The sequence below is a fragment of the Meleagris gallopavo genome, chromosome 7, assembly GCF_000146605.3.
Source record: "Meleagris gallopavo isolate NT-WF06-2002-E0010 breed Aviagen turkey brand Nicholas breeding stock chromosome 7, Turkey_5.1, whole genome shotgun sequence".
NCBI lineage: Eukaryota > Metazoa > Chordata > Aves > Galliformes > Phasianidae > Meleagris > Meleagris gallopavo.
In genome coordinates, this window is record NC_015017.2 from 24,156,819 (window position 1) to 24,184,080 (window position 27,262).

The window sequence follows — 27,262 nt, forward strand, 5'->3', positions numbered from 1 at the left end:
AGAGATATGTACAGTCAATACAAAGCTTAAAAATTAATAACTTATGTACATGAGAAGAAATCAATTTTTCTTGCGTCTACTTCTTGTCAGTTCATACCTGCAAGACAGATACAGGAAGCAGTTTAAGACTTTCTTTAAAGAGTTTAAACTGTCATAACAGAGAACTTGGACTGCTTTATTGCTTGTAGGCAGGAGGATGGCAAAGGAGGCTTCAGAGATGGCCTCAAACTTCAGCCCTTTACCAGGAACTCTGGATGAGTCATTTTTCTCCTACTGCCATAATTGCTATATACTTCCATGAGACACACAGAAGCTGGGCATGGGGAACTTGGTTTCCCTACACTGCTGACCACACTACTGGGAAGCTGCTGGGCTACACTCATTGCATTCCTCCACCTCCTTCACTGAAGGATGAAGGAAGAATGACTGCCATTAACCTGAGATTGAGAAGGAGAAAAAAGAAATGGTTCTTAATCTTTGCCTCAGACCAATACTTAAGGTTGACGTCTGAACCACAATGAACATACAAGCAGAAATGTGAGTGGCTTATTAAAATAGCTTCTAAAAAATGCTTTGTAATTAGCTTTTTATCATACATATATATTGCTGATCAGAGTATTAATTTAGCTAAGATCTTTATCCAAGTTATTTGTTGCAAATTTACTTTAATAAACATAATTCTTTATTTATGTAACCCAGTGGTTTTTATGTAATTTCAAATATGCTGAAGACAGAATAATTGACAAGGAGGCCTCTTATTAAAACTGTTTCACAGGATAGGTATCATGCTATTAACCAGCTTAACAAAAAACTTAGATAAAACTACCAGATTAATTCAAGTTCGTCCTGCACTTGCAGGTAAAACATTATTGTTGCTTACCAAAAGACACAGCTTCTCTGCCATCACCCCAACAACACTCACACAATCTCTCAACAAAGCCATTATTAGCAGGAGGTTAAAAGATGAAACAAACTTACCACTGTGTAAAACCCTTGATTAAATCCTCCTGTGACAAATCAATCCGCACCTTTAAAAAATAAATTTTTATTTGTATATATATATACATATATCTTTTATATATATATAATTTTTTAAATATATATTTATATAAATGATGTACATGTTGATGAGCTAAGTTAGCACTCTTCCACATCAACTTTCAAGCTCTAAGGCTACAGCTGAGGCTCAAGGGAGATGAGACTCATGCATTCCCAGGATAAAGGCATTTAGTTAGCATTAACACTAAAACTCAGTTTCTTAACAGCACTGCTTGGAGATTTATCTGTCACTGAACAATCTGTCACTGAACACAGGATTCATGTTTGCTAGTCACAGAAAAATTCAGGCACTGTTGGCAAATTCTGGGTTTTAATGACCTTTCTCTCAGCTCCACATTTGCACTATTGGAGCTATTCCCCAAACAGACAGCTGGACATCCCAAGAAACACATTTCAATTTCAGGATGGCTCCTTTGAAATGAAGCAGCATTGCCTATCAATTACATGAGCCCACGTGAGATTCCAAGGTGATAAAGCCCAATTTCAGACTAAAGTTGTTTCCAGGTTGCTAGTTCTATTATTCAGATTTAGCTACCAGAGTTGCAGTTCAGGATTACAGGATTCTCTCAAACTCTGCAACTCTATTTAAACCAGTAGCATAACTTGATTAAACTTACTTTTCCCAGCTCCTTTTTTTCCTGTGAAATGAATGGCTTGCTGTTTTTCACTGCAACATCCAGTGTCCTTCTCTTGACTTCTTCCAAAGATTCAAAAAATTCAAACCTGAAAGTAAAGTTTTGAAAGGAGTGACTTAAGTCAAAAACTGAAGTCCTATAAGTATCAGTGGTTGAAATACAGCAGTTTTAAAAGAGAAGGAACACAGCTTCATGCAACAACGTTCACATCCAATGAATCACACCCAAAGTTTGAAAAAGTTTTACTGTCCATTATAAGCCTTGAGAACACTGGTGCCAACCACAGCTTTAGCAGAGTTTGAGGGCTGACTACAAAACACAAATGAACACAGCCAACTCCACTCCCCATGGAACAAAAAAGGCAATAATTTAGGTTTTATTAACATTGTAAGAAATTTCTTCCAAGCCAGCTTCTTCCATGACAGCCTGCTGGTCAGACCATGCCAGGGGGATGAAGGAAAGCGTGCATCCATGATGAAATGCTGTTTAACAACCGTTTTTACCCTTCATGGGAGATCAGCATGTTTTCCATGCAACTTTTATTACTCAGAGGAAATAGCTATGCCAATCCCCCAAGTTTACAAAGTAGGCTTATACCACATTAAGAGAAGACAAAGAAATAAACCTGTAGCAATTAAATTCTTAATGGCTCTGACTCATGGCTCTGGCACACATCATCAAATGTCATGTCAATTCTGTCCATGTTAAATCATTCAGGCTCTGCCCACCTGAATAGTTCCTCCTCAAGTCAGAGTTGTAAAACAGGTAATATGTTTTGGAGCTAAGTGTTGCTCAACCTATTACACTTAATTGAAAATGTACAGGACATGCCAATACTAGGGATGAGGAGGAAGATCCTGCTCCCAACACCAGTGCTGGCACTAAGTCTGTACAGCTCATGAGAACAGACTGAATTATCCAGGATCACATTCAAGTACCTTCATTTACATACTGGACTAGAATTGTCTCTCAGACAAACTCTACTTCTAATTCAGTCTACTGCCATTAGTTTTATACAGAACACATTCCTCTTCAGTGGCAAACCTGCAGAAGTGTCAGCTATCAGCAAAGAGGTGGCAACACATTAAGTTGCTCCCAGCAGCACTCAGTGATGACATCCATCTGTCTCAAAATGCTTTGTATATGCTTGCCTTTGACTTTTGAAAAGACATCAGATGACATGTCAGGCAAAGAAGTATGAACAGAGAAGTTGGCTATGGGAGGCACTCACATGGAAAGATTGCCTGTGACATGGAGTTAAATATGTTGAAGGGAATGTCTGTGTGCAAAGAAAAAAGTGCAGTGTGCATCTGCTAAGGTCAGGAAAGGAGGAGGGAAGACGTGACAGTATGGCATGCAGAGTAAAGTCCATTTTAAGGACTTGCACACCACAGATGCAGTGCCATTTCTCCCCCAAGACCTGCAAATGTTCACAAACCAATAGTTCAAGTGCAACAGGTGCACACCTTATGTGAGCCCTTGCACTTCACAGAGATTGTAAAACAATTCATGAATTATAATCAACGTTTTCTTACTTTTCATCATACTGGGGGTTCAGAGTTTTTTTCTTAACGGAAGTCTTCTTCCTACTTGTCCATCTTCTATCTGGAAGCAGATATATACGGACATATGGATCCACTCCACGATTGGAAGAGGGTATTAAGTTTCTGTTAAAAGAAAAACAGTGTTGACAAGCAAAGCAGCTTCTCCCACTGTCTGCATTTTAATCCCCTGTCTGTCTTAAAATCAGACCCACCCTTCATGGATTCATGAGCTAAAAGCATTTATCACGGGAGCTGAAACATAAGCAAATTAAAATCTTATGGATGAGAAGATAAATTCCACTACTGAACTCATGGGTTCCTAAACTGGCATTTACAACACCAGTCAGAGGTGTCAGTCCTTGTCATGACACTTAAATTTCCTTCAGACATCCCAAGACATGTGTCAGTTCTCAACAGTCAGTTCACCTTGGCCAGGCAGCTTATGCTTCATGTGGTTCTGCTCCAGCTTTCCTGACACAAGCTCAGAGAGCTCCTTACCTCTTCCATGCATATAGAGGCAAGCAATTGCCAGCATTACCTGCAGCCATTCACCAGCACAACAAGGCTCTGCCGTATGGAAGCATAGCGCACTGTGAGCTGAATCTCTCCCAGAGGCATTTCCGTCCCGCTGTAAGACAGGTACACAGCAAAAGCTTTAAATACAGATATCTAATAGATCATACGCAGAAACCTTGCAGCATGAAACAACGCACGAGCTCCACAAGTTGGTGATGCATTTTCAACTAGAACCAATTCTCAGTGCACTGCTCCTCTTTTATGACATCTTATGGCAGTTGGACCACAGAGGATGCACAGAAACAACTTCTGTTGGTGCCAGTTCTGTCTGCCTTCTGCACAGAGCCTCGTCCTCAGACCCAAAATATAAGTAGCCAGAAAAGAGCACCCAATTGGCCTGCTGTAGATGGAGCAGCAAAGCACACATCAGCATGTGCTTTGTATGTTGTCTGCATACTAATGGATGCTTACATAGGCAAAATGGGATCTTTTCTACATCTTACTCTGCATGTTTCCAAAGCGGTTTCAAATTCAAAACATTATTTTAAAATGGCTTGGCAATGATTTAGAAATGAAGTCCTGCTCAGAGCTAAAAAATTTACCAGTCACAAACTATTAGATTAAGCTGATTCTGCAGCCTTGAATTCACATGTATGCAAGACACATTTATAAAAACAAACTTTCTCAAGAAAAGAACCACCTACTTATGAAGGTCCAGATTGCTGCTACTGAGTTCAAAGCAAGAGGAAGGCAGAGAACCCAGTGAAGTAACACTGGGTGCAAGCCTCAGTTCTTCTACAACCGGCAACATGGGCACTACTGCTGCCCTGGTGTGCAATGCTGATGGCACGCGATGCTCCAGATCTTGGTCACTCTCTGTCTCATCAAGACTGGCAACAGTTTCACTTGCTGCAGGCATTGCTGAACTATCACTCGTGTCCAAGTCTTCACTCTTGTCTTTTTTTGGCTGAGATTCCTGCACAGCAGTGTCTTTGCTCACAGGAGGTACTTTTGAGACTTCTGGTTTTGGTGGGGTGACAAACTCCTGCTGGTTTCCACCGTTCTCCATGACATGCATGGGACCTTTCTTTGAGGCACTGACACCAGTCTTGACTCTCTGTGGATCAGGTTCCTCAACATTCAAGGCCTAAAAATCACCAGGGAGAAAAAATGAGCACTGCTGCCGAAACGCTGGTGTTAAGTTTCATCACAACACTACTTAGAAAGCAGGAGACTGCATTTAGAGATGAAAGAAGGCTATGGAACTAGCTATGGCATTCTCTTCCTTAGTCACACTGTGTATTTACTTGTCTAAACACTGTGAGAAAACCATCCTTAAGCACTAGAGCCTCTCGCTGCTGTGCTGTTTTGATTTCCCAAATCAGATCTTCTCAGTTCCACTCTTTAACATCATGAGAAGGTCCTTGGCAATGCTGCTGCACTAAGCTTTGGGAAGCCTCAAGGCAGAGCTCACATCTCCACCATCAATTGCATCTAAGGATCTTGTCACACTTCTACCTTCTACTCACTTGTGAAGCAAAATTGCATTTCTTCTCTCCTGCATTTCATCTTTTGCTTGACTAGATTTGGAAGCTTCTGCTGGGAAAGCAAGTGAAAACAGCAAACAACTTACTCGCAGCACAAGCTTAATCTTAATGAAGCTGTCTGAACTGGAATGGTCCAGCTGAAATCTCTGATCCAGAGTCATGTTTGGGTCCTTAAGTAAGTGGGAGAGACATACCACCGATGTTCCCAGAGAACTATCCTGATCCTTGTCTTTTATCTAGAAAATAAAGGTTTTATTAGGTGACAAACTGGAAAGCACACTACAAGGAACAGCAAAACAAGAAGGCATTCCATACAGATCAAAATAAGCTTATTTACTTCACAAATATCCCTTGTTTTGTACCAAGATATTATTAATTACTTGACCCTAGCACAAAGGTAGCTACCAGCATCCCCTAACAGAGAACTGTCCATGCAACAACAGGTACTCCATCCACCTTTTAAGTAGAAGGACCCCAGTAAATGCAGACAAAAAGAACCTGCACCAAAATCACATCCACTATGAAAGGTTTCCAAAGGAAGGGCTTTTCTCTCACCTCAACATGCAGTGACTGGGAATGAGCGCTGTGGACAAAGAAGGTGAAAGCCTGGCCCCACTTGGGATCTTTGCTGAAATTGCAGGTCTGCAAGAAGATGATTATGGCATATATGTTTTAATGCGGTCTGTGAGCAACAAAGAATACTGCGGCATTGATCACTAGAGAGGATCGCAGTGATATATTTATCTATTTTATGCTACATCCCAGCTATACAAAGAGAGTGAAACTCCCATATCAGAAGTGTGCACAAGTGGAACCTCTGGCAAAACCAGAACAAGCTCTGAGAGATGTGGAAATGCTGCAGAACAAGTCAGGTGAGCTGTGGTTGGCTCCAGTTGGTGTTGGCTGGACCAGTAGCTTGCCTCACCTGCAGCTAGGCACTGCTCCCTTCCTCCCACTTCTCTACCCAGAGAGACAGAGCAATGCTTCCAGTGCAAAGACACTCAGAGCCAGCTTCCAAACCTGCAGCATGACAGCAAGGAAGGATAAGAAAGGTAGGAGGGGCAGTCTGATGGATGTAGAGCTTGTAGGAAGAGTGGGAGGCTACAGGTCCAGTGCCATCCACTTAAAAGATAAAGGAGCACACCCATGGGGCTCTGCTTGAGGCTGCTCAATACAACAGTTGCTTCTACCAGGTGACAAGTGCTGGCAGCAGGAGGAAAGGAGCGGGGGAAGCTGGAAGTCTGACCTGGCTAGGAGGAGGCAGGAAGTGTGGCAGAGAAAACTGAAAACCAAAAGAGGTAAAAAAGCAAGGAGAACCCAATTTCTGGGTGGACAAAAACAAGGAAAAAAGGTGGCAGTTCTAGAAGCTAGTTGGAGTTTGTAACCTGAAAAATAGGTGGTATTTAAGGAAAGCAGAAGAGTCAAACTTACCTTGCTTTTTTGAGTCTTGCTTCCTACTGTGAGCAGGACAAAGGAGGAAGGTTCTCGTTCTGTCTTCTGCCGTTTAATACAAGAAGAAAAAAAAAGAAGAAACAATTTATAGATTACAGAAAGCAGTATCAAAGCACTACTTTTACTTGAAATACATGACTGGAAAGCTGGCAATAGTTTTCATATGTAGGACATCTGAAGAGCATCACTCCAGCCATAACACAGCACTTTACCTCTCTGGCATCAAGAGATTACATTTAAGCCAGAGTTCTATGTGTTTAGGTTTCAATAGGTGAGCAACTAAATGTTTATTAGAAGCTGCAAAGGAATATGTACAGAAGTGTTGAAGGCTCGTTGGCCAGTGAGGAGTTTTCATCATTCTGTGATGAAAACAGGGCTCTTAGAATTGGTTTCTTAGGCTCAGGACATGTTTCACAGCAGCTAGAAGAGAGCCTATAGAACCAGGCACAAATTCCTTCCCAGAATTATCAATACTGAACCTCGAGTACTATGCTCCTTCTAATGCTACAGAGGCTTTACCAAAACCAAGGAGATGGTCTTGCCACTAAAAAAACAAAAAAACAACAAACCAAACCAAAACAAAAAAAAAAGTATATACAACAAAATTCAGAATTAAGGATTATCATATGCCATGTGTATCACAACACAGGTAACTCATGTAAAGAACATATTTAGAAAGGAAGGGAAGCTTCATTCACTGCTCACAACTGTGGCTGTGTGTGGCTTGTTCAAGAAAACAGGGAGAAAGACATTCTTTCCTACATCTGCAGTTTTCACCACAGCAGCAAGATCCAGTATTTAGGGAGTTAAAAAGTAACCTAGAGGGGAGGCATGAATGACAAAATGACTTCCAAATCTCTGAGGATTCAGAGGTTAAAACACAGAGAGAAGGAATCTGGTGGTTTGGTCTCCCATCCTTCTACTCCTAGTAGGGCAAAATGAAACAGCTTGGGATGGGAAGAACCCTTGCAGCAGCATGAAGGATAGCATGACTTCTGATGTTGGAGGCTTTCATTCTCCAATGTATAAACAATACAATGTCACACACAATCAAATATTTCTGTGCTGCATTCCCCATTTGATCACCTTTTATTAGTGCAAGGCTTCTCAATCCCAACCTTGAACCAGCGCTCACAGATTCTGACAGTGGAATGATTATTTCTTTGTAACAACAGCTACTTTCTGTTGCTATGATACAATATAATCCAGAAGGTGGTTTTGAAAGCATGGAGGAAGAACAAATTTTACCTTGAGGTACTTGTTATTTCTGATCTTCTTTGCTCCACATTCACCATTTGAATACTCAAAGTGGTTTTTCTGAATTAGTAAAAGAGTATTTTAAAACAATTAATTTGTGTGCTTTTTTTTTAAAAAGGGGGGGTGGGAGTGAAGGCTGTCTGCATGTGGTTTGTACTTACTGGAAGGTTGAAAGCGCTGTCCAAGTAGACTATCAGAATTGCTGTAGATAGGCCCTTCTTATCCTGCCAAGGCCAGGAGCACAGAAGAAAACAAAACACAAAGTAGGTATGATCATTCACCAAGGACAATGTACAGCACAAGATAAATTCAAAGGAAAGCTTCTGTAAGCTAAGTAGCTCTTTGCCTTTCTCCTTAAACTTGGAATTTAGAGGAGCACAAGCCACTACCCTACAGCATGATGGTTTTAAGCAGACCAGTAAGAAAAGGCCCAGGTCTTTACTGTTCATCACACTTAATGACCTTCAGTTTATCTAGTGCAGAACTGGTCAGATTCCCCAGCACAGCAAGTCATCTTAGCCCGTGCTCAACTCTATACATTGTCATCACTAATTTGGCATCAGTAGAATAAAACCTGGAGAAAAATGAAATGTTATTCATCTCAATGGAACTCAAATACTTTTTGGTTAACTATGAAGAAAGCAGCGACCTTGGAAGATGCATCCAAGGAATTCTGCAAACTGAATATGACAGCATTTGTAACGATGGCCCTCCCAAGTATGCTGGTATTTGGCTGTGACTAGTACAGGTGTACAGTGCTGGGATCCTACATAGGTTTTAGATGAAGAGGAAAGGGAAAAATAATCAAAGGAGAGAACTGTGAGAGGTCACTCTGCAGTCAGCCAAACAAAGCTTTGCTAATTTAAGTAAAAAGAGCTGACAGATTTTAGTTGCTGCTGTATTACCATGGGATCTGAGGCAAGTAAATACCTCCCTCCCCAGGAGAAACCAAATCAACCAAACCACCAACATGTCTACACTTTGTTAGACAAAATAAAATCCCATGCGTTTGCCTGAGGTTCCCAATTTCACATCCATCTTTGTTGATCACTGGACAGGCATCAAAGTATCTGGATCCTTTAAGCATACTCACCTCATGTAGCTTTTCTTGGTCATTTACTAGTGAAAGCCACTCCAGCTTTAAGTGCAAGTGTCCACTTGTTGTCTTGCTTAAAGGAAACCACTAAGTGGAGACAATAAAAAGCAACTTGAAAACTGAGACAGGATAATTTCTATGTATTTCAGCCTCTGGGACTTAAATACAATAAACAATATGAATTATACTTCAAGTTTCTTAACTTGTATTTTTGATATATACATTGCAGAATGTCCATCTACTTGGGAACACGAGCCGCTCACTGAGAGCAAGATTTCCACAAACATGCAGTGCCCATATCTGTAGCAGCAGCAGCATGAGGTAGGCAGTCTGGAACTGTTTGCAGAACACTGAGCTGCAGAATGAGCCACAGTAAGACCTGATTATTTGTTCCCTCAGCAATCAGACTGCTTCACCAAACTCATCTGTGGCCTCAGAGGAGTTAGTGATAGACACAGGGTACATGCTGTTAACACAAGATACTCCACTGCTGGTTCAGCATAAGCTCAGGGCTGTCTGAGGTTGCTAGATTGACTGCTAACAACAACTGTAATGGCTACTTCAAGTTTTCTGGGCGAAGAAAACTTCACAAAAAGAAAACACCGCAGCGCAATTAAGCAGGGAAGCTTCAAGCACACAAACAATGCAGTACCATAAGCAGAGCATGAATGAATACCTGTAAGTATACAACACAACCACATTGAAAAACAAGCTGTGATCTTTACCTCATCAACAGTTTTGTCATTCTTTATATCCAGCAGGCTTATAAGCAAGCTGGAAGACAAAAAGCAAATGTTTCAGTGAATGTTCAGGCACACAGCGTACTGTCGATTAGTGGACAAATGGGAAAAAAAAATAAAAGAAAGAAACCACAACTACTAAGTAAAAAGCCACAACCAAATCTGTCCCAAAGAGCAATTTCCACACTTCATCTGTTGGCACACAGCGGAACACAGAGTTCTACAGTACCTTCTCCCTCTTGAAATGCTTCCAAAACTAAAATATAATTTAAATAGGCCTCGAGTCCTGTAATCATCACTTTTAATGGCTTCCAAAGATTTTCTGCAAGAGTGCGAGCCCACCATCCACCCTGTTCATAGCTAGTTGTACTAGGAGCTAATAACTTGATGTCAATATTCAGACAGAGCAAGTATACTCCTTCAACATTAAGCTTCCTATGTGAATTAGTTGGGTGTTCTACTTCAGAGATTACCATAACTGTGCAAGGCCTGGATTGTTTTCTTTGTTTCTTTGGGGTTTTATTTATTTAAAATCAAATAAATACAAACACAGCAGCAAGTCCTAAGAAGCAAGATCTGATACACTCAGTTGGAAGGAAATCATGTCCAACCCTGCCTTTCCCTAAGTGCTAATATTATCCACAGAACGTCACCAAAGCTGTTCCACTTGAGATAACCATAGCTTAAGAAGCAGTGCCCCTCTCCTGTCTGTCATCCAATATGATGAGGGCAGTTTCCTGGCTGCCAATCATTTCATATTTGCACTTTCTGTATGGAAAATGGATAGCAAATGTTACTATGAGGATATTTCTCCATTACAAAACTGCAACAAAACCTGACCAGAACAAAGAGAAAGCATTCAAGTTAGACTGCACTTAACTAGGACTAAAGCTATGAAGAAGTAAAGGACTTAATCTTCAGAACTGTTTTCTCAAATCAGCTCAGCAGACCTGTCAGATCACTACATCCCTTCAGAGAGCAACGAGAAGAAAATCTCATTTATTTACCTGCCCATGAAGTCATCTTTATCTGGATCTGCATCATACAAGTCCACTTCTAAGTCCTGACCCAGCACTTCATGAACAACAAACTGGAGAAGAAGCAGGTATTGATTAAAAATAAAAAGCACTCACATAGGTTCACAGTTCTGTAACTTATGAAGGACATTCCCTGCTGTTTTGTGGCTGATCATGTAACAAATACAACTGATTGTGATGAGAACATCTTAAAACAAGTTTGCTTGGTTTTGAATTAAAATTAAACCCACCAGTTGATTTTGCTCACAAAATTAGAAAACTACAAACATCCCATATACAAAGTAAAACCAATTCTAGAGTAGAAGACACTTGCACAATCAGACTGCTGCACTGATTGATATTTAAAGCAATGCTTTGCATCTCCTCCAAACACCCACATATGTAAATCAGATCAACCTTCAGTGCCATTTCATGTTTGCAATGTAAATTTGACTTGTTTAAGGGACAGGAATGCCTCATCAATGAAGCAACAAGGAATTCCACCTGCTCCACTGCAGTCAGGTAAGAGAAGGTCCTCCAAGTACGAGGATGTAAACAGCTGTGCATCCTAGAGATGGAAAGATCAAAAGGTTCAGTACCTCAAATGTCTCATTCCAGATGGGATTAAGATCTCTGGAAATTGTCTTGCTTCGATACTGCACCGTGCCAAGCCGAAGAAGAGCATATGGGTCAGACTTCCCCCTGATTGCACCAAGGAAATTATCTTTCTGGACAAGGTTTTCAGCTTCTAACAGATGAACCCTTATTACTCCCTGGATAGGAAAAGACATAAAATCAGTCATGAAAATGTGATATCTGGATAATTATAACAGTTTTAGGAGGTAGCATGTTATTTCAGGCAGTAAGGTTAGTCAGAATGACAGGTTTGCAAAGATATACATTTTGAGACAGTATGTGATAAAACAATCACTTTTCCTATCATTTACCATGGGGCAGAACTTGCACAGATTCACAATCCCATCCAGATAGCTAGGTAGGAAATAGTCTTCAATTTATTTTAAAATCAGAAACATACAAATATACACAAGAACATACATCACAATCAAATTGATAGTGGAATCAAGATCAATTTCCACCAATTTAAAGAGAAACTAAGCAGCCAACGATAGGTTTTTATTTTACTGCAGAGTGGTCATTCAAATTCAAATTAGTGATGCAAGTTTGCAACAGGAAGCAGCCCTTAGTCATTCATTAATGTCTTCATTAATTAATATCTTAGGTATTCAACAGAAGGAGAAGACCAGAGATGTGGATGTATCAGATATTTCAGAGATTAGGGTTGGGTTTACTGGTTTAGGATTTTTTCCCCAGTTCTTTTCTTTAATATACAGATGTCATCCTCTGAGCTCTGTGTTTACACCTGTTCAGGGAATTACTAAAGAAAATAAGTAGCCTGTCACTTGTGGATCATGTATTTCCTTTCTCTAATTGAAGACCTGTGGTATTCTAATGAGACTACTGGTTTAAATTGGTAAATGTCTCAATGTCTAAGCAGACTTCTTATGCCACATATAAGCACTTCCCACCCATCAAAAATAAAGAGCTAGCCAATATTTACTTGTGTATTTCTGAAATACTGCCTACAGAAAGGCTATGATCCAAGTTGAAACGGCTGCTGAGAACCGGATGTGCAGGAACCCAACACATAGGTGTACATGCACTTGCACTACAGCAAATGCACATTCAGGCAGAATAACATCCTCGATGAAAAAAGAAAACTCACGTGTGGGATAGGGAACCTCAACTGGGCAATGCTCATGTTCTTCTTCAAAGGCACCGTGATCCTGTTTGGCAGAACTAGCCGTGCAGCAATGTAATCTTGAATCAGCGAATCAGACATTACGCTGCAGGACGGAGGAAAAAGGAAAAAAAAAAAACCACAAATCTCTACAACCAATCACACGCCCAGTCAGAAAGAAAAAATAAGGCATAGAACCAAACAAAAGTTGAGATTCGCTCTCCTGATGTATTTCGCATTAAGAAGGGAAATCTCATTTCAGGTAACTGGATGGACCTTCACTACACTGGAGACTGTCTGAACTGAGGGTGCTGTCCATTTTGGAGTCTAGGGAACTTTCCAGTCTAATCTAACACTTACTCCTTTTTAGCTTTCCAGTTTAAAATTCTTTAGTCGGAATTCCCATGTTTGTATGGCAGGGACAACTGATTCAACCTGCTTCTTCTGAGCAAGGAGTACACGGCTATCACAAACCTTCTGTACCCTCTGGGTGATTATGAGAGGACTTGAACCTACTCCTACAACTCAGAAGAAGCAGAAGACAACAGTAAGAGGGAAATCTGGCTGCACCAAGCATCTGGAAGTCTTTTGCTCCCTTGATAAATCTAGTGCTTGTAAGGCAACTTCTCAGGGGAGGACCACGCAATGAAATTGTCGCAGTTCATAGAAGGAGCTGGATTCATAAAGAAGAAATGGCCTCTCCCCACTCCCTGTGCACAACCAGAAACCTGAAGGCTCCTGGCCAGAGCATAGGACTTCCTGACAAAATCCTCCCTGTGGCAAGGTGACAAACTATCCCATCTCGAATCTGAAGGTACAGCACCAAACTACACACAGCTAGTTTGTGAAGACAAATACCTGTGTGCAGCATCTTTGGTCTCTTAAGCAGGAGAATAAAGACAGGGAGAGCTCTTACTCAACCTGCATTTTAGCCTGTTCACAGCAGACACGATTTGCTCATAGCTTTCATGTGCTGTGTCGATGAACGAGCAAGGTTTTCTATGTTCAAATCCCTGTGAGAGAACCAGAGAGTGAAGATCTAGGACACCAAATTTGTATTTAATAATATGAGAGGTTGTAGGCAGGAACACCTACATACTTTTTCTCTGTAAGGATTAAGGAAAGTTGCATTAGAAAAGAGCAGATAAATTCCTCTGATAAAAACTGGAGCTCTCAGGGCAAACTTCAGGGCAAAAAGCCACTCTGGCATCAAATTAAGAAAAAAGCCCTTCCTCTCACTCAACATCAAAAGTCTTCAGAGATCCTTTATTGCATAAACTGGCACCTAAAGCAATCAGCCTCTTCCTGTGGCTGAGTATAAGTCTGCAAAGCATGTGGTGGAAGAAAGCAGAACATTATTGCCTGCATTCACTTTTACAGAGGGAAAGGCAGTGGCTGATTAACCACTGTGCATTTTGTTCCTGTCAACAGAGTTTTCTCCTTACACTGAAAAATAAGGAAAAAGTGGATCTCCAATCTGGTGGGGCAGATTAAAGCTTACAGTATTGAAAACTGATGAGATTTTCACCCTTACTGTGCAAGCCTTATTTACAAGGTCAACCCAAGAGGCACTGGGGAACAGTTGGGTTTCTTGAAATACAAGAATATTTCTCCTTTGAATATGCTGCAGTTTTCACTATCACGGACTAGATTTCAGTTTGCCAGAGGGCTGCAGCTCTGTGACACCTGAACTTTTTCCACTGTATGGTAACCAAACTTAAGCACAGATAACCAATACTCAGATCTGCTCAACTATCTTTATAAGTAACTGCCACGTAGAAACAGAAAAGCTTGTTTTTTTTCCAAACTACAGTGGCCTACTGTCACCCTAAAAAATCCCAAAGTGAAGTGATTACATCAATTTCGACATGATGCAAGAGCACCCTACTCAGGGTTTGCCAACCCCACAGCCAGATAGGATGATGGCATATCAGCATAACAACTTTTACATATCACTCTTGAGAACAACTTCTGATTGCTGGAAAAAGCTTTCCCAATTCCCAAAGGCTTTTCAAAAAAATGAAACAAAACAGACACTCACTTAATCCCTGGGACATCCAGGAGGTTGCTCATGCCTGCCCAGTTGAATTCCAAGTGCTACAACAAAGGCAGAGAAATGATACAGGACCATTAAAAATTATTTCAGGACAAATGCTGACTTTAAAGGAGAAGCAAATGCTTCTAAAACAGAGCTGGCTGTTTAAAAAAGGCCATACCTGCAGTAGTAAATGACTGCATTTATACGTTAAAATCAACAGCTGATAGCAATTCCCTCACCTGTCCTACCTGAAATTAAGGGGTCACTGGGGCTTATCCTGCAAGCACAGGAGAACACAGCAGTCAGCCCTTGGCAGTGGCCATTGGCAGATGCCCCAAGGTCATGCATAGTAAATCTGGCAGCTCTCCCTACACTTTGAAGTTGTTTTCTCACCCTTTCACTTGGAGGTTGGCCTGTGCTCTCAGGCAGTGATTTACAGCAACACAGATTCCAGGAATCTCTTGTTTATTGTACGAAGAGAAATCAAGTTTTTCATGAATGAAAACAATGCTACTACACATAAAATCCATGACTGGGATGATTTTAAATACATCTAAAAGCCTGTGAAATGGTTCCTGTGCTGTCACCATTGGAAATTCCTCCCCTTCTCAGGCGGAAGCAAACAAGTCTTTAGGCACTACTGCAAGAGAGTGGGACAAACACATTTCCTTCCCCTTGGAATTGAAGATGAGCATTTAGTAATCAGAAATTTGCTGTTCAAACACCTGCATTGCATGATATTCAGAGTTATGCAGGCTGGGTTACCAGGGATGGACAGCTTGTGGCATTCACCACAAGCCAATCCATATATTAAAACTGTCCCAGAGCCGAGAAGGCTGCAGAGCACAGATCCCTTCTGACTCACCGGTTTCTGCATAAAAAACAAGGTCACTGCTCCAATGAAAGGGGCATCAGTGAGAAGAGGTTCCAGTATCACTCGCAAAGTCCCATACAACTGCAAATACAACAGATCATGGAAAACCCTTTGAAGATATGCTCAGGGTACAGTTTCAAAACTCAGTTTTTCAATGAAGTAAATATATTTTAAAATCCTGCTTCAAATAACTTCAAATTACTTAGAATTTAACAGCAATAACCTCCTTTCCCCCCAGACTATTGTTACTGATACCAGGCAATGTTTTCTAATTTCAGAGTCTCTCTGCCATCCTGACTGCCATGTAATGCTGTCCTACTGCTGCTTCTGTGATCTGCCTATTAGCTTTCAACACTGTAAGAACAAGCTGTTGGCCTAACAGAAAACAGTCACAAATGCCCCAACAGAACTCTCTCTTTTGAAGTCCTCTACCAACATGCAGCTCCTCCAAACCCCAGTGGCAGAAGCTGGCCCACTTGATGCTCTAGCACTGAACCTGTCTAAGACTCGGGCTAAGAAGCTAAAATAATATTTAGGTGCTCTGCAAGGAAGACATTATTTCCCGAGCCAAAATACAGGGAGATAAAATCATCCATCCCAAGCCAGGAGCAGAACTGCACTCACCTGTACACCTTTCACCCCAAGATTAAATTTTGATATGTCCATGTGAATCTCGCAGTCTCCTACATAACTGAAAGAAAGTTCTCACATTATTCCACAGTTTGCAATAGTTCAGTGAGCAAATTTGGGCTGTACAGAGTAGAAAGGATAGGAGCTTAACAATTGCAACATCACACCCCAGGCAGAGAAACTGAAAAGCAACTGAAAAGGTTAAGTTGAGCACATTAAGCAGGGGTAAGATCCTCACAACAGAAACCCTGCGGTCAGCTAGGATATTGATTGCCTGCAAAATGTCAAAGCGTTTGACATTTGTGTTTCAAGGTTACTTTCTCATTCTTAAGAATGGCAGTTGGTTGGGGCACGCTTGTTGCTAGCAGGGAAACAACTGGCTCACTGGAAATTCAAAGCCATGGCAATAGCCCTCTTGTTCCCCTGATCCCATAGCACAATGTGGTGACCCATCTCCTGAGCCATCTTACCATCACCAATGGGTGCTGGATGTTATACTTCACCCTTGCCCACAGCCAAAAAGCCCATCTGAAGGACACATGCATCACTAAAAATAATATGGTTTCCCTGAAGCTGAATAAAAAAAATCAATGATTTACAATGAGATCTTAGTCATGGAGAACATCAGGCCTTAAATAAAACGAATGCCAAGTGTGGCACTTTCACAATTTGGAAATCACCTTAGACTTTAAAGTACAAACATCATCTCATGCTAAAAGCAGTGCCACTCCCCTGGGGCAGAACTTACTGATCTGTTGATGCCTCTGGCAGAAAACAATTAAGAGCTACCAAGTTCCCTTCCAGTCCTCTGAGAAATAGCTCTTTTTGGGTGCAAACACACAAACATACTGCAGGCAAAGCAGAATGGAAGGTACCAAAGCAAAGTGAACGTACATTGCTTGCTGCCTGTGTGCATACCTTCAGCCCACAATCAAAGGAAGATTTGTTTTTGCTCTGACCACAGGCAGACGGACAAACAACAAAGTTACCACTAATTCACACTGCCATTTGCACATAGACAGATCACCTCCATCCCAAAAAAGTAAAAATCTTGCCGAGAATGCACAACTTGAATTTGTCTCCATTTCTGCAAACAAAGTTCCTGAATTTTTCTTTAAGAGTCATTTAGCAGAATATAAGAAGTTTATAATGCTCAGATTAAAGCCTTTAATGTTAGAGTGTTTCTCATTTCTTCAGTAACCAACCTCACAGGCCACGTCAAAATTAACACAATCTTCCTTGCAGGCTAGACATATAATTAAGAAAACTTATTTTAACGTTTTAATCTCTACAATTTTGACATAATCTTGCAGTTCATTACACTGGTTCCTAACAGAGCTTTGTCAATATAAAGTCTAAATGAGAAGCCAAAAATGATTTGCATTAATTAGCCCAAGAGGATTTAATTCAGCCGTTGCCAGTGTCCAACACAGCAAACAACACCAGTGGTGTCTCATTTTACAATCCTTACACCACTTCACAGTCAAAAACTCTTCCCACCCTGTTCTAGATATCTGCCTTCCCCTGTAACATGTCAATACGTGCAATCTTGTTTTCAAGTCTAGATGTCAAAACTGCCTTTGCCCCTTTTATCAGAGCCCAAGTCTTTAATCACCCTCATGTCTGCTTCATACAGGAACCACTCCCACACCAGGCTGCCCAGTAGGAAGGATGCACTCTACTCATTAGTTCTACTCCTCATTAGTTCTGCTGCTCATTTCCAGTTTGAGTTGCTTATAATTTCACATGCTCCTCTGCTGTGTAAGCTTGCTGTGCTCTCTGCTCTTCTCCCCTAGACAGAGAATGCCTGAGCTGAGCTGTTGGGCTCCAAGCCTTGATGCTCATATGCACATAGAGCTGAGCTCCTCTGCTGGCATCCACAGGACCATGCTTTGCCTACATGTCAGGGGTGGAAAAAGAACTTGTTTCTGTCCTAAATCATATTACTGCACAAGGAGGTATGGACAGCACACCTGTGCTATGGGTGAAGATTGAAGATAAGCTTGTGGAAGCGTGCTTATCTATATCTCACCTGCATCCGTCTGGAAAAGCTGGGCCCATAGTGTTGAAAATAGAATCGCTGTGGTTGGAAAAGACTTTTTAAGATATCTGGTCCAACCACCAACCCATCCTCCCTGTGCCCACTAACCATGTCCCTCAGTGAGATATCTACATGTTTCTTGAACGCCTCCAGGGGCAGTGACTCCACCACCCTTCTGGATAGCCCATTCAATGCCTAACCACTCTTTCAGAGGAGAGATTTTTCCTAACATCCAGCCTGAGATGCAATGGTAATCCCACAGGCTTAAGGCAGGGAAGGATGCCACAAGACGTCCCTGCGCTGTTACAATTACTGAGTGTGCTGAGATCTCTGGATGCTACCCGACACAAAGGGTTATTTAACACCAGAGCAGGGCAGAGAGGCCATCCACAACATAACAACACCCGCTATGATGCAGTAGCTCAGCCTTCCCAATTGTGGCCATCCCAATCAGCACTGCAGACAGCGATGAGCCAAACAGCTCACGTGGATTCACTAGTGAGGAAACTCCCACAAAATTACGCCCGTCAAACACCAAGGAGTCATGTTACTAATATGCAGACACGTCAGTTCTATAATGTTCACTGCAACACAGCAACACTTGTCCGAAACCTAAAAGGGAATTCAGTCTCAGCATTGCAAAGTGCACTACAGCAACACCACAGCAATTACTCCATCCTCCTGAGGTGTTACACCAGGACTCAGCTCTGCGGGCAGATCCAGCCACTTATATCTCACCTTTGCCCTTAGAGGGAAAATGAGAAAGGAAGCAGGGCCAGGTGAGAATAGAGAGCTCTGCTGTTAGCACTGCTCAGAAGGCTTCTGTACATGAAAATGAGGTCGCTGATATATAACTTTATCCCCATGCACCCTTCACCTGGAAAATAATTAAAACAAAGTGCTTTCACTTCATCAGTGGGAAGTCATAATTTAATTTTAATTATTGAGCTGGGAGCACTGATTAAGAAAAATTGTGACGCCCCCCATCAAACATTAATTGGGAAGAGAGCAGCAAAAAAGAACTGTCACCAGCAAAATTGGCTGCCTGAACAAATACAAATCCATGAGCTAATCTACAGGTGTCTGAGATCACTAATGAGTTGGTCAGACACATTTCCACATCAGTACAGATAATGCTCATCTATCTTGATTGTGAGCATCCACACTGTTCCTGCTTTTGTTGAGGCTTATTTCTAATCTGAGCAGTAGCCACAATGACGTGGAAATTCTCATGGAACCCTCTTACACAGACATCAGCCCTCTGTGAGCAGCCACAGAGACAAGACTGCACAGACACACGTGCCAGGCAGCTGTGGGTATAACCAGCCACCCAAACCTGACTCACCAGCATGCAAGGAGAGGTAGTGCCAAGGGCTGCAGCCTCCCATTGGGGCAGCTCAAGTCCATCTCCTCTAACCAGCTCTTTTCCCAGCACCAGCTGCCATTAGTGCAGACACACATAGCTATTCACATACCTAAGGGGGACTGTTTTGCAATGGGACTTTGCCTCACTCCAGAAAAGAAGAGGTTGCCCATTTCTTTGATTAAGGAAAGGAGAAAAAAGAAAGGAAAAAGGAAAAACACACCCCAAAATTGTTCCTTTAGCAACCTGGAAAAAAGCAGGTAAATAACCACCACTGCCCATGGATTTGCTTCTCACCATTCTTGCAAGTGATGCACTACCTCCTGCAGAAACTGTACAACACACAGCACCTCGCTCACTTGCAGAAAGCTGAAGTTAGGATATTAACATAGGAGAAACTGAGTCCTCAGAACAGCCCAGGAGAAGAGTTCCCCATCAGAGAGACAAGGCATGCTGAAGGCTCTTGTGTGAATACACGAAATACCTGGGTTATCAGATGATAGTTCAGGCTAAATTACTGTCAGAAGGAGGAACAGAAGCGAGAGGCCAGTCTGGAGATGCTGATGGGTCTGCCAAAAGGACAGGAATGAGGAGGTGGGGGAATCCCTCTGCAGCTCATTGTTAAGGCAGTGAAAATGAGTATGTGGGAGAAGCAGCCTGGAGAAGTAGTTTAATAGAGAACAGTATCTACCTCCCACAGAGCCTTCAAGGCATCAAAACCCTCGATCTCTGTGTGGAAAGCATGATTGATTTGCCACAGGCCCTAAAACTGGGCTGGCTGTTACAAAGAGCACTTCGCAGGCTGTGCTGAAGTACAACATGGCTGAAAATGAAATACGTTGTCTTGCAGGGAGAGACAGTGCCCTGCCAAGGCCCGGGAGTGCTACCATGCCACTGCCATATGAAGCAGCAGCACAGCTCTGAGCAGCCCTGTGCTGCTGCCAAGACAATCTGCAGTTTTACACTGCTTTTTCCTGGTACTACCATGAAGAAAAGACATTTATATTGGGTGGCCCAATCACCCACCACAGAACTACAGCAGCATTCAAGTGGTAATTCCCCCACTCATTCCATTCTCCAGACAAAACCAGAGGAGGGTTTAGCTCTGCTCGATGTTAACGAAACACACAAGCTCATTCAAATCAGCCTGGAAGGAATCAACAAATGTTGTATCTAATTTTTTTTTTGTTGTTAATAGAGTTAGAGACAGTTTTCTGCTAAAGAACAGCTTTAATTTTAAAAAAAAAAGCAAGTACACTGGCTGGCACATGCACATAGTGATTAAAACAAGAGGATTAATTTAGGGGAAAGAATTAAAAAATAAATAGTGCAAGTAGTTCTGCAAGAACTGGAGAGGTTGGACTGAAGAAAAACTACATGGGTGCAACTGACAGAAATACAGTTCCAACAGTCCGCTTCTTTCTGTTGTGAATGGAAAAAACAAGGGACACAACTCCACATTCATGACAGCACTGGTAGGCCAGCACAGGTAACACCTGTATCTGTGCAGGTAATGGCATGCTCTGGCTTAAAGGCTAACGCACAACATCTCACTTCTGCAAATAACATCCAACTGGGAACTGATTCACTCGTATCACTCTAGGCTGATATCAGGCAAGCAACTCCATGCTGATGTTAGAGAACCATGTGTTCAGTCCAGCATGACAAACCACACACGTGCTGGATAGACAGTGAATTAAGACAGAATCAACGATGCAATGTTACCATATCTGCAGGTCTAGGATAACTTGTCGTCTATCAATTTCTTTGGTGTAGACTTTTACTCCGTTGATTCTAGGGCACTGAAATAAAGACAGACGAGATATGATATAGTTATTATCTATTAGATGAAGTCCAAATGAAGAGTCCTATCCACTTCACTCAGTTCAACTACAGTATTGTTCAACAAAGACTTTGAAGAGCTGCATGTAAAGCATGAGTAAGGCACACAAGTTTTTGTTTTAAAGACCTAATGTGAACAGCTCTAGATATAGAGCTGATTGTGAGCGATTCATGCTACAAGTCTTAGGAAGCCCTGAAACTTCCTTCTGTAAGAAACGCAGACATGCTTCTTTTTCCTATTTCCAGTTGCATGACATTGACAGTGACAAGAGATGTGTGTCCTCTATCATCTTTCTTTCACTGTGAAGATGCTCAAGTCAATGTGAGTAAGGACAAAGGAGGCAGCAGTACTGTAACGCCAACTATTAAATGCACAGAGCTATTAAAGAGCTGAACGTCAGGGTCCCAAACAAATGCTCTCCCCTTTTCATCCAAGTTTTTTTACAGAAAACCAAAGTACGAGTGTTGCAAAGCATTCACACTACCTTCTCACCAAACTGGATCTTGGTAAAGGTGCATGTTTTCAGATGTACACTCTTTGCTCTAATTTTTGGTTCCACAACTTCTTTGAATGTTTTTTCCATGATTGTCCCAAAGTATGGCCAAGCCTGTTCAAGGACCTACAGAACAGCAAAAGCAAAATATCTTATATAAAGTGTCATTCGTACATCTTTAGTTGAGAAATAGATGCACATTACAGAACACGTGACAACTAATGCATGCCTGCTCTTAACAAATAGAAAGTCACATTTGTGCTCTTAAGCCACTCTTTATGGAAAGATCCATACCAGTTCCTCAGAAAAGGAAACTGCTTTAGGAAGTGAATACTGAGTTTTCAACCCCATGGAGTCTGTTGACTGCTTCTAACCACATCGACTGAGCCAGCAAATCCTAGGGTTAAAGTTTCTAAAGCAAAGCAGTCTCTAATTACTGGGAAGGTCACAAAGTTCCCTAGAGGTTATTTGGAGAGGAGAGAGGTGAGCTTTTACTTCAAAAGAAAGTTTCTCAAACAAAAACAAGATAGTTACTAAGGTGTAAGTTGAGCTGTTTGCTTTGTATTCCAGAGCCCAGTTCCAGGGAGAGCCTGATTCTAACTGCTGATGGGCACCTGCTCAGAGAACATCGCTGGCAAAAGGAAATAACTACTACTGCTTTTGCTAAGATAATAATACAGCCACACAGACATACATGCATGTGTACACACGTGCACATGGACTTTTGGTTTTAAAATCTCAGAATGAAGTCGTGTGCTCAAATTCATCACATCTACATCAGCCAGGTGCACACATCTGGCTCTCACCAAGACTCCAGAAGCTCCAAAACTTAAATACAGACGTCGCTGAGACTGAACCTTGTTGTAGTAACTTACTAATCTTCTTAGGCTTAGAGTTTGTGCTGGGATTCAGCTCAGAGCACACAGCCTCACAGACTGGAGTTCGGAGCTCCTCACCTTGTTCAGCCACTCCACTCGCTCAACATCAGGGAAATGGACCTGGAGGCAGAGAAAAATAAAGTGAATGCCACATGCAATTTGTTTTGGTATACCGTGTCACATGCCAAAAATACCACAGAGTGTACTAATCTGAGATCCCTCTGCTCTCATACACACAACTTTTATAATTTATTGTTTCTCTGAAAAACTACTAAATTGTAAAAGGCAAAAGCAGACAGGCGTGTTGATGAACCAGTACGCCTCTGGGCATGTTTATGTCATTAAAGCAAGTGTCATATCCTGTTCCTCGTGAAGCAGCATTAGATCTCTCACCCCTCTTGGTCATGCAATGGGAAGCCGCAAGAAGCTGCTTCCCTTCAAGATGATGAGATGTGAGGGCTCTGTTTCCTGCATGGGCTCACCCTAATCAGGACACCGTGCTCTGGAAAACAAGAACCTGTCTGGAAAATTCAACTGACATCCAATTTGAGCAAAGGTCCACAAACTGCCTTACTACAAACTCATCCTTCTGGATGTAGTATTTTCCACCAGTGCTGCAGGCTGATGGTACTGCAGGAGGGAAGGACAGGATGGCAGCTTCTCAGCTCTATAGACACACTCCAACAGAAAGGGACTCCTTACACTATCATCTAGCCTGATGGGCAGGACAACGCATTACCTCCATATACATATCCATATACAAGAGCTGTGAGCTACACTCTTCAGTCAAGGGCTTTTTGTATAATTCAGCAGCAGGGATGTTTGGATGAAACAGCAGACATTTGCAGATAATGACAGGACAAGGAGAAATGGTTTTAAACTAACGGAGGCCAGTTGTAGTAACTTTAGATATTAGGAGGAAATTTTTCACTCAGGGTGATGAGGCACAGCTGTCCAAAGGCGCTGTGGGTGCCCCATCCCTGAAGATGATCAAGGCCAGGTTGGATGAGGCCCTGTGCAGCCTGAGCTGCTGAGTGGCAAGCAGCCCACGGCAGGGGGGTGGGACTGGGTGGGCTCTACAGTCCCCTCCAACCCAACCATTCTGTGATTCTATGAAAGGATTTTATGAACTGACAGTAGTTTGCCTTTTTTTTCTAGCCTGATGTGTGATTTCAGAACCTGTTTCTCTTGCTCAAATAATGTTCCAAATGATCTCCAATTATTCTATTTAAAAATCAAAGTGATATTGGCATATTGTTTACAAGCAACTTCCTTTGATGCTCTGAACAGCAACTTTTCCATTAAATAAGATGCAAGCTCACTGAAATATCAGCCTATCCAGCTTTATTTGCATGATAAAGTGAGAATATTGCACCAGAAAGGACAATCAATTCTGACAAAACGCATCTGACATTTCACAAGAAGGAGGGTGATGTGAATCCAGGGACCTCCACTTCACCTGCCAGCCCTCCATCTCCCACCAGATGGCCCTGTGCCAGCACACACAAATACGGGGTGGCCCAAAGGCAGCTGGTCCCCAACTTCAATGCACCAATAAGCCCCACAGTGTTCTGCAGCATCTGCAGGACTGTCCTGGATCAGTCACAGGCAAAGCAAAGCAGAGATGGAAGCGGTGTGGCAAGCCATCCTTCAAACGGCCTTCCAGACAGAAGAGGGGATGTGACCCAAAAGAAAGAATAGACCAGGACTCAGGGCACAACTTAGGCCTCCAGATCCCAGTAAGGAAGTCACAGCCCACTTGTGAGACCCATCACCATTAAATGGAGTACAATACAAACCCCAACACTTTGCTAGAATTATTCACTGGAGCAAGAGCTACCAGAGGTGCAGCTGTAAAAAGTATCCTAGAATTGAGGCCAGTGGCCATTAGGCTGCAGCAGTACCCAGGAGCACCGACCATGAGATGGAAGTTCCAGCTGGACTCACCTTAAGATAAAGCAAAGCAAAAGTAAACTGAGCTACGGACATCTAAACTGAACAGCCCAGGGCAAATCCCAAAGAGCAGCCACCACGAGTCACACACCTGCTTCACACCTCGGATCACTGCAGCAGGACTGATGATCTTTAAGGTCCCTTCCAGCCTAGGCTATTCCATGGTTCTGTGATCAGGATCGTGTTCCCAAGTTTGCCATGGATACAGCACGGATAAGAGAAGCACAAAGGACTTCTTGCTAAGCCCAGAACCAGCCACCAAGAGCTGCCAAGTTCACATGGTCCCAAAATAAACCTTACTCCATAACCCTGAGTAAGTCATGCTATCAAAAATCAGTTTTCCTCACCTACAAAAGCAGGCATGCTACTTGCCAATATTTCAGGAGTGCTTCAAAAATTACTTAGCATTTGAAAAGACCTTTGAAGATCAAAAATAGGAGCGAGGGCCGATTACCAGCAAGTAAGAGAAGTGTAGGTTTCTGCAAGGCTCCACCTTGCCCTGGAGCAGGCCACACCAACGAGCACAGCAATAGCAAAACCCACGTGAGAGACAACAGCACCATTCAAATGCAACACGGGAATGTCTCCATAGAGGTTGCTTGTCTTTTGTTGTTTCCTTCGTTTGTTTGTTTTTAAGGAGACGGGTTTCTCAGCTCCCAGTGCAGGGGTGAAGAAAGAATGCCTAAAAAAGCTTTTTGCACGAAGAAGGAATTGGCAGACCACGCTTTAAAAAAAGGCTGTTCTTTACCTCTAATATCAACAACTTCTCACGCAAGCGGTTTGACATCTCGATGTACTGGAACCAGACTGCTCAATACAAGCCAATTTCCAGCCTGATTTCCTATGGAAGCACAGCCTGCCCATGTAAGTGTATAGCACAGGAATGCTTCCACTCCAAACTCACCATCTGCTTTCAGCCAAGATACCGGTGCTGGAAGATAACCCTGCAAATTCCCTGGAACAGATGGTTGAGTAGACGAGGGAAACCCCCCTCATGTCTTCTCCAAAGGGAAGGCTGTGATACAAACACATCTCCTAAAAACTGATCCCAATGCTGCACAGAGCTTGAGCCTGCACTGCTCTTGCAGAGTACTGTTTTTCACTAAGTGGAATCATAGAGTCACAGAGCCGTTTGAGTAGAAGGGACCTTTAAAGGCCATCTGATCCAAATCCCCTGCAATAAGCAGGGACACCTACAGCTCCATCAGGTGCTCAGAACACCGTCCAGCCTGACCTTGGGTGTCTCCAGGCATCCACCACCTCTCTGGAATCAGTCTTAACTCCTCCCCGAATGGATCATCTTCACTGTACAATGGGACACCCGACAGGACAGCTATTTACCCATTCCCTCTCCCCTAAGATGCTGCCAGCGTTCCACACCAGCAGTGCCTTTTCTAAGATTACACTGCAGCTTCAACCCGCGCTCCCACCTGAGTTTTATTCCTGCTCCCACCTCTGCACGTCAGGAGAGAAGAACAGATGGGACATTTTTAGAGCTGTTACAATTGAATGCTGGAGGGCAAAAAAGAAAGATTAAAAAAAAAAAATGACACCACAGACAATGAGCTGAATAGGCAGCAGGTGAGGAACAGCCTTCAGGACTGACACGGGGGAAAAGAAGCAGAAAATCGAACTGAGGGAGGGAACAGAAGGAAAATTAAAAGTGAAATATAAAAAAAGCACCGAGTTTAAGCTCACTTATGCAAGCAAATGCCAAACTGATGCTGAGCAGAACTTATCAACGACGAAAAGCAAAAAGAGGAGATGCGGCAACGCTGATAAATGCTAAAACCAACACAGTGCACTCTGCTGCTCCGGAGGGTTTTAAGCACTGTGGATGCGAACCAGCAGAGCCTTCATGCGGGACGGGCTCCTGCGGCTGGTGGGAAACAGCCCGTGCTGGGAGCTCCATCCCACGGGCGCGCAGCTGCCGGCCGCAGGAAGGCGCACCGAGGGCAGCAGGCTGCGCAAAGCGCATCGCTGACCGTCAGTGACTTCACGGAGCGCTCCGACAGATACAACTCTTTCACACTCTCTCCTTGTTTTCCTACCAGCCTCCGGCATGTTTTTGAACGCTGAGCAAATGGCTAAGAGACACGGTCGGTCCTTTTTCTATTAGGCAGCCGGGCACCGAGCAGCCAGCCAGCGGTACCGCACGGAAAGCACTGCCAGGCTGTCATGCTTCCTCGCCTTAAAGCCTAGAGGACGGCCGGCAACGAGGAACAAGCAGGGGCTGCTTCGCACCAGCAAGAAAGGCAGAGTGCGTTGTGCTCGTAGATATAAGTATTACTTTTTTCCAAACGGCAGAAGAGAAAAACGGAGAAAACTTTGTCTAAAGCATCTGCTAAGCTAGAACAGCCGGAACAGCGCATCTTCGGAAAAAGATTTCTCCGGGACACTACACGAGCGATCGCACAACTTCCAGCTCAACGCTCCCTTTTCCCAGCTGGACTCGGAACCGCGCTACCGTCCCCACCGCCCGCCCCACTCACCCACGCCGGCAGATGCCGGGCGGCCAGGCCCCGCCG

General features: G+C 42.8%; 1 protein-coding gene across 1 annotated transcript; it reads right to left on the reverse strand.

The window, feature by feature from the left end:
* Positions 1–8: 8 nt before the first annotated feature.
* Positions 9–27,256, reverse strand: ESYT3 (extended synaptotagmin 3; the record flags this gene model as incomplete). Its single annotated transcript, XM_010713859.3, has 23 exons — positions 9–97; positions 979–1,028; positions 1,677–1,782; positions 3,230–3,361; positions 3,777–3,866; positions 4,459–4,901; positions 5,388–5,537; positions 5,857–5,943; positions 6,733–6,798; positions 8,002–8,070; positions 8,172–8,234; positions 9,104–9,193; positions 9,832–9,880; positions 10,854–10,936; positions 11,462–11,635; positions 12,607–12,727; positions 14,663–14,718; positions 15,525–15,614; positions 16,158–16,224; positions 21,293–21,369; positions 21,895–22,029; positions 22,860–22,901; positions 27,227–27,256. Coding segments are annotated over 23 exons (2,307 nt in total), but the record flags the coding sequence as incomplete, so codon positions are not given.
* Positions 27,257–27,262: the final 6 nt, after the last annotated feature.